At 56.5% G+C, this 7,664-nt stretch overlaps 1 protein-coding gene across 1 annotated transcript; it reads right to left on the bottom strand.

Moving 5' to 3' along the window:
• Positions 1–2,483: 2,483 nt before the first annotated feature.
• rab3ab (RAB3A, member RAS oncogene family, b) lies at positions 2,484–6,991 on the bottom strand. The gene is made up of 5 exons (XM_028816687.2): positions 6,862–6,991; positions 5,399–5,626; positions 3,962–4,080; positions 3,711–3,835; positions 2,484–3,160 (listed from the first exon to the last, which is right to left on the bottom strand). The coding sequence occupies exons 2-5, from the start codon at positions 5,624–5,626 to the stop codon at positions 2,970–2,972; spliced, it is 663 nt and encodes a 220-aa protein (XP_028672520.1). The 5' UTR covers positions 6,862–6,991; the 3' UTR covers positions 2,484–2,969.
• Positions 6,992–7,664: the final 673 nt, after the last annotated feature.

Genomic DNA, 7,664 nt, shown 5'->3' with positions numbered 1-7,664 from the left:
GCTGCCCCCTAGTGGCAGACCTGTTGGTGGCCCGTGACAAGCTGCCCTTTGCTGCCCCCTAATGGCTGACCTGTTGGTGGCCCGTGACAAGCGGCCCTTTGCTGCCCCCTAGTGGCAGATGTGGAAGTTGCCACTCCAGTCCAAGTTTCTCAGCCTTGCTGGCCTGGTCAGCAGTGTGTTGCCACCTTGTGTTGCAGTATTCCAAGCTGGGATGGCATGTCCAGACTGCCCGTTGGCACCGCGCTTTGCCCCAGAAGTCACTCACACAGGCGGTTTGGTGTTTCGTGTGTGTTTTTTTGTAATATTTTTATTTATTTCTTTCTCAACAGATACAGCAAATAAGGAGATGACGACAACTAGCAGTTTGACACTTGATGACGTCACAGTCGTCGCATAAACTACTTGGTGAGGTGGGCACTTTGGACCCCCAGCAAAATGAAAAATGCAAACCAAGAAGAGGCCGAGACGCCACCCGCTCAAGAAGCACAGGGCATAAGGGCCACCCCGCAAAGCAGCGTCTGTCAGCCAGCGGGCGGGTGCCATTGGCAGTCTCTCTGGTGGCCGACGGCTGACGCTGCTGCTTCAGTGGCATGGAGGGGGCAAACTCAAACACCCGGGTCAAAACCACAACGAGCACAGCGCAATTGCCAGGAGCAAAGTGACAGCACTAACAGAGCTGGGGACGGTCACCATCTGCCACAGCCAGCAGGGGTTGCAGCCCACCGAGTCCTTGGACGGGTCCTCTCTTGCTCTTCTTTTGTGTTTGCTGCCACCCTGGCACCAGTGGAGAGAAGGAGTGGCATGGCAGGCTGGCTTCGTATTGCTCAGGGTTCTGGTCACTTGGAGTCATCCACACAGCGGGCTCCCCGACTGTCACCATCTCGGCACAAGCAACTCAGGGTCAGCGCTATTTACAAAAGGAAGACGAGGTCAGGAGGCGGCCGAGCCAGTGGCCCACCAGACAGACACTGGGCGAGGGGCCGGGACCTCAGGGTCAAGAATTCTGCCCGTTTCTAGGACGTTCCGGCAAAGCAGAAGACTGGAGAATGATAAAGTAGGAATCGGCCGCGGTCACTCTCAGCAGCGCCCAGCCGGCGCCTCTGTCACTTCTGGCCAAAGCTGGCGCCCCTAATAAACACCAGAATGGGCATCAAGGGCGCCACAATAAACACCAAAATCAAGATGCCAACCTGCTCCACGATTCCTGAATGGAAAAGGAAGGGAAGAACTGCAGGGTGCCTCCTAATGGAGAGCCAACATCCTGGCATCATACCCCATTCAGCCTGCTCGGCTTTGCTTTGTGGTCACCATGAAAGGCGCTATAATGTAACGACTCAGGGGCAGGCCAGCTGGGGCGAGACCATCAGGAAGAGGTGCAGCAGCTCCCAGAATGCCACTCTCTTTGTCATTGTCACATTGTGCAAGCCTGGCAAAGCAAATGGACAACGGTAGCATTCTGGCCTAGGCCCACCCAAAGGTGCCACCAATGGGAGAAAAAGAAGACAAAGTAAAAAGCAAGTGAGGTGGGCACTACAAGCCATTGGTGTACCCGTCATTGACAAATTAGCAGAGCCTGGCAGACATACCCACCGTTACCGCCAGTGCTTGTGTGCCCACCTCAATATGGATGAGCCTACAACAATGGGTGGGATTAATGGGGTGAAGTCAGACCTCCGGAGAAAACTGCACAGGTGAGCCTGGCAAACATCGGGCAGGACACTAGTGGAAATCTAAATGAGCAGGGCATGTGACCTGGCACTCCAAGGTACTGAGGGTATCCAAATTGATGGGCAAACCCAAGCCGAGCACATGCTTTACCACAAGGCACCCCCTTGCCCCTTTTATGACCCCCTAGTAGTTATTACCATGTCTTCCTGTGATATAGCGCCTTTCACGGTGACATGCTGTTTACTGCCATGCACTTCTCTCTCCTTTTCTCCCTGCTGTTCTCATTGTGCCCAGTAGCACCGATTCAGAGATGTGCCCTGGGTAGTGCCAGTGGACAGTATGATGCCCTTCTTTCTTTTTTATATAGTGCCTTTCACAGTCCACTGTCTTTCTGTCTTTGATATTTTGCCTTTTGTGGTGATTATGCCCCCTGGTGCCATGCTGTTCTTTCCTTCTGTCTGGATATAGTGCCTTTCACAGTCACATGCCCCCTAGTGGACAGCTCCACATATTTCTTTTTGTTTTCCTTTCATATGGTGCCTTTCACTATCAAGGTGCCCCCAAGTGGACAGTACAAGTGTTTCTTTCTTTGATATAGTGCCTTTCATGGTCAACATGCCCCCTAGTGGACACTTCATTTTTTAATATAGTGCCCACCTCTTGCAGTCAACATGCCCCCTAGTGGACAGTCTCCTGCATTTCTCTTTTCCTTTCGCTCCACTGTTGCCCCTGAAGCACCAGTTCTGAGATGTGCCCAGTAGATGGCATCCCCATGCAGCCTCTTGCCCAAGTCTTGCAGTTGTCAGGAGTGGCGTGAAGGTGTGTGGCGCAGAGCTGGTGTGAATTATTGATTCGAGTGTCGCATTACATGAGCCGGCTGGCACGGGTATCGGTGACGGTGTGACGCACGGCCTTGTCACATGCATCTGTCATTGCTCGCCCTCCTGAATGCCCCCCCTCCCCTCGCCACCGCTGACCTGCCCAACTCTCAGCTATAGAAAACAGAAGAAAGACGACAAAAAAAAAAAAAGTCAAAACAGCCAATGACCTGAAGGAGGCGCTGCGCTGAGGAAGGCGCACGTCCGAGGAGCTCCGGTCAGTCCGCAGCGGCCGCTTGGCTCGTTGGTCTCCCTTCTAGAATTTTCCATGGAATACACTAAAGTAAAAAACGGAGTGACTCGAGCCGGCAGCCCCGCTATCGGGGTGGGATGCGGGGGAGCAGGTGTGACATGACACACAAACTCGGGGGGCACGTGGGGGGGGTTGGACTAACGGGACCGGCTCTGCTGGGCGCCCCTCTTCTAGCAGGCGCAGTCCTGGTGCGGCGGGGCGCTCTGCTCAGTCAGTTGAGGTCCCTGTTTGGCTCCGGTGACCGCGGGGTCGGCGGCGTCCAGGCTCTCTGACATCTTCTCGCAGATAATGTCTACCAGCCGCTCGAAGGTCTGCTTCACGTTGATGTTGTCTTTGGCGCTCGCCTCGAAAAACTCAAACCCTGCAGAGGAAGACGAAGAGAGAGATGAGTTAGGGTGGCCAGTAGAGGGCGCCTTGGGGGGGTAGGCTTGGAGAGCCAAGGGAGATGCCCAATGGGCCGTTGTGACTCTTGGAGTCTCTGGACCACCAACTGTGGTCGGCCGCCCACCCACGTCCCTTCTGAGTCGGACCATCTCTCCATCTCCTACCATGCTTGTCTGGATTAGGGTCACAGCTGGGAGGTGCCAGCACCGGATGGCACGCGGGCACACACCTAGGTGGAGATACAGGGAGAAGGTCACCCCTGGACCCCGCCGATAGCCCTCGACCACATCCGCTGCTGGACGTTCACTGGGGCAGCAGTTCACATCGAGAGGTCCAGGGGGTCTCTGCCTGAGACGGCAGTTTCTTCCCTTACATCAGATGCCAGTTGGCAGTGTGAGGCAGCCTGTCAAACACCTGGTGAATGCCAGGTGCCTACAGTGCCACCCTAAGGAACACTACTGAGCTTGGTTCTCCCACTGCCACCCTCTCTGGGCACCAGTCCATGCCCACTTTGGCAATCACCTTACCTAGATGATCAGCAAGTTGCCTGCCCCTCTCTGAAGCGACCACGCGCTCGTCCTCCATGTCACACTTGTTGCCCACCAGCAGGACCTGGGCATTGTCCCACGAGTACGTCTTGATCTGCGTTGACCTGCGGAGAGGACAGCAAGTCAGCAGCCTGAAGGCTCCACGGTGCCCACTAGAGGCTGGCCAGAGAGGGCATGACGCCCACCAGCCTGGTGAGCAGCCTTACAGGGCCTACTGGGCAGCCACCTACCAGTCCTGGACGGCATTGAAGGACTCCTCGTTGGTGATGTCGTACATCAAAATGAAGCCCATGGCCCCCCTGTAGTAGGCCGTCGTGATGGTCCGGTATCGCTCCTGTCCCGCCGTGTCCTGAAAGCGAACAGAGAATGGCAGGTGAGCACCAACCTGTCCAGAGGCCATCGACTTTTCTAGTGCTTTCCACTGTCTGCAGGTGGCGCTGGTCATCACACCCAGACATGGTCTTTCGTGGGCTCCACTTGCTTTGTGTGTCCTGTGAAAGGGGCTACATAGACTCGGGACCAACTGTCACAGGCCAGCCACTGGACAATGAGGGGGGCCACAATGAGTGTAGGCAACAGCGACTAATGTAGGCGATGAAGGGGGCACTTGTGGGGGCTCCTGCCCCCAGAGGCCGTCAGTGGGACCAACCCTCTGATTGGCTGCTGCTCATGTCAGCCACTGAATAGCTAGAGGAGGACCTGGAAGTGTCAAAAATTCCAGTGTGCCAGTGGGATGCCAGCAGGATGCCATCGTCATGGTTCATCTTCACTGCAACTGGGGCAAGTGCGCCCATTGTGGTTTGGCAGTGGTGCCCAGCACCATGATGGCACTGGAACACAACTTATAATACAACTCTCCACTGAGTGAGGTGACAGCAGGGACATCCTGTCTGGAGAGGCGCTATATAATCAGGTACGTAGCCCCCAGAAGACCTCCCACAGATGTAGCCTATGTATGATGCTGTCCCCAGTGCTCGTGACACCTGTCAAAGTGACACTTCGGTGTTCACACTGGCATCGCCCGCTGGCCACCATCAGGATCAAACCTGAGGCTCCTCAGCGGCTCTGACTTCTCCTTCCTCCGATTTCTAAAGTTTAGAAGCAAAGAGAAGATGAAACCTTCAGGGGGTCACACGAGGAGAAGCGGCACCCGTCTGACTCCCTGATGCCCAACATGCGGGACCCACTGAGATGCCCCCCCATCTGGAGGCACTGGAGCCTCAGGTTTGAGTCTTCGGACTGCAAAGTGTGAGACCCTGTGTCACCTTGCCCACCTTTGGCAATGTTTGCAGCAGACAGCTGTTCTTGTGAAGATATAAAGTAATGGGTGACACGTTAACAACACAATGACGCCCCCCCCACAGTCACCCTTCACACTTAGCCCCTCGTGCTTGCTGCTGCCCACTGGCAGCTTTGGCACTGACAGAAGCCGAGATGCCAAGGCTCACCGAGATGTGATGCTGCCCCCTAAATGCTCAAGGCTTTACTGCACCACCGAGCACAGATGTGGAGAGCAGGACCCTTCATAATACCCCCCTTCAAAACTGGGTTTGCCTGGCACACAGTATGTGTGGGTGCTTTGGCATCAGCTTGAGACACACAAGTAGGCAAGCCTCAGTTCAGACCTGCTTGCCCTCACAGCCAGCAGTGGACCCTCCATGACTTACCCAGATCTGCAGTTTGATCCTTTTGTCGTTCCGGTAGATGGTCTTCACTTTGAAGTCGATGCCCACCGTGCTGACGAACGCTGGCGTGAAGGAGTCGTCCGCGTACCGGAACAGGAAAGAGGTCTTCCCCACGCTGCTGTTTCCAATGATCAGGATCTTGAACATGTAGTCGAAGTTCTGATCAGAGGACTCCTTCTGGCCATAGCGGGCATCAGTGGCGGAGGCCATCTGTGGTGACAAAATGCAAAAAGACACGGGAGTGACCAGTGGACTGGCAGGTGGGCTGTGACTGGGGTGTCTGTGTGCCACCGTCTCTGTGTGTGTGTCCATGATGGTCCATGGGGGGGGGTGTGCATGTGTACCCCAGTCAATGGTGTCACCTCAGGCCCTATGTGTGTGAGCTGAGGAGGGGACAGTGTGCACCCCCTCCCCCATACAGCTCTTGACAGCCAGCAGGGGGCACTGCTGCAGACACCCCATTATTTATCTTTTCTTCTTCTTCATTTCCTCCTTAGTGTCACACATACACGCTAAGTGTCACCTCAAGGACGCGAGTCTCGACTGACACAACACCCCGTGTCCCCCATTCCCTTATAAACATGCAGACCCTAAAAACAGCAAGTCTGAGTTTACTTCAGCCTCCCAGGGTCGTATGAAGTAACCCAACAGGGGGCTCAGCTCTCCAGAATGCACGGGCGCCCACACTGCCAAACTGCCAGTGCCACCCATGGAAACGCAGCCTTCACACTCCCACAGCCAGCGCTCCCTTAACATCACGACAACACACCAAAGGCGCTATAAAAATCAGCAGCTGACTAATGTGTCGGCTTTGGAGCGTGCCCACTGGTCACCTACTGGTGTATGCCCACCCAGTCAATGCCACACCAAGGCGCTTTATCCAGTATTATAAAAAAAGGTGCTGGGAAGGGCCGTCCATGGCCGTGTGTCACCTATTGGTCACTCGTGTCCCCGCACCCCGCTCCTCCTCCCCCGCCTCTCAAATCTCCCCCACCCCCCCCGCAGGCACAATGGGGGGGGGGGGAGGGTTGCCTCCGAAAAGCATCGCTTCGTCCAGCGGGGCCTGCCGTATCGGTGGTCGGCTGAATGTCCTGCACGCCGGCCGGTGACCCCCATCTGCTCGCGGTGGGGCCGGCCGGCTGAGCAAAGACGGGAAGCGATAAACGGCGAGGGGGCGTCTATCCCGTCCCGACCCGAAGCCGCCCCCGCTTCGCCGCCCCCCCTCTGCCTCCTCCGCTCCGCCGCTGCCTCCTCGACCGGCTCGGCTCGGCTCGGCTCGCCATCCTAAGTCAAATGAAGGTTACGTCGGCGGCGTTCAGCACCGCGGCCAGCGACAGGCGGCCACGTCCCTCGAAAAGGCGCTCGGCAAACGCGAAAGCTGCTAGCGGCTCGAGGGCTCAGCTCGAGGGGACAAACGAGCGCGTCTGCAGCCCCGAGTGGCTTACCCTGTCGCTGTCGCAGTCGCCGTCGTCGTCTTCTTCTTCTTCTTCTTTCCTTCGAGCTCCTATTGCACCAATGCAGCAGATCTCCGTGCACCTGCAGAAACGCTGACGTCATGTGACGGACAGCCGCGGCTCGGGGGCGGAGTCGGAGACCATTAGAGGGCTCAGTGGGCGGGACGCGAGGCGACGGGGAGCGTCAGAAGCGCCGAATTCTGGGTCAGCTCGTCAGCCACAAGGAGAAGTCGAGCGGGGATGGAGGGTCTGCTGCCACGGGAAGGGGGGCCGACCGGGATGATACAGCGCCGTTCTGCTGCTCGTCACTTGGCGTTTAAGTGGATGCGTGCAGTCGCCATCTCTACAGATCCACACATGCGTACTGAAGACGTGTGTATCTGGTGGGGCCGCCTCACAACAAGCAGCCTGCAGTTCACGTCCCTGGTGCCCCCTGCGCGGAGTTGGCATGACAGAGACATGCATGTTAAAGGAACTGGCCTGGGTAAACTGACCCTGATTGTGTGTGTGTTTGGGTATTTTTATCCTGCGATGGGGTGGCATCCTGTCCTAGGGTGGTCCCTGCCTTGTGCCAACGCTTGCTGGGATAGGCACCAGCTTCCCCTCGACCGGGCCCTGAATAAGTGGATTATGGCCATGGATGAATGGATAGATGGATGATAATCATAATCGGAGGCAGGGTGGCACAGTGGTAGTGCTGCTGCCTCGTAACAAGGACACCGAGGATGGCATTCTGTGAGGAGACTGCATGTTCTCCACCTGTCCATGTGGGTCTCCTCTCGCACTCCAAAGAC

This window comes from Erpetoichthys calabaricus, chromosome 12 (genome assembly GCF_900747795.2).
Source record: "Erpetoichthys calabaricus chromosome 12, fErpCal1.3, whole genome shotgun sequence".
Classification (NCBI taxonomy): Eukaryota; Metazoa; Chordata; class Cladistia; order Polypteriformes; family Polypteridae; genus Erpetoichthys; species Erpetoichthys calabaricus.
The sequence above is the reverse complement of the archived record's forward strand: the minus strand, read 5'-3'. Positions and strand labels throughout refer to the sequence as shown.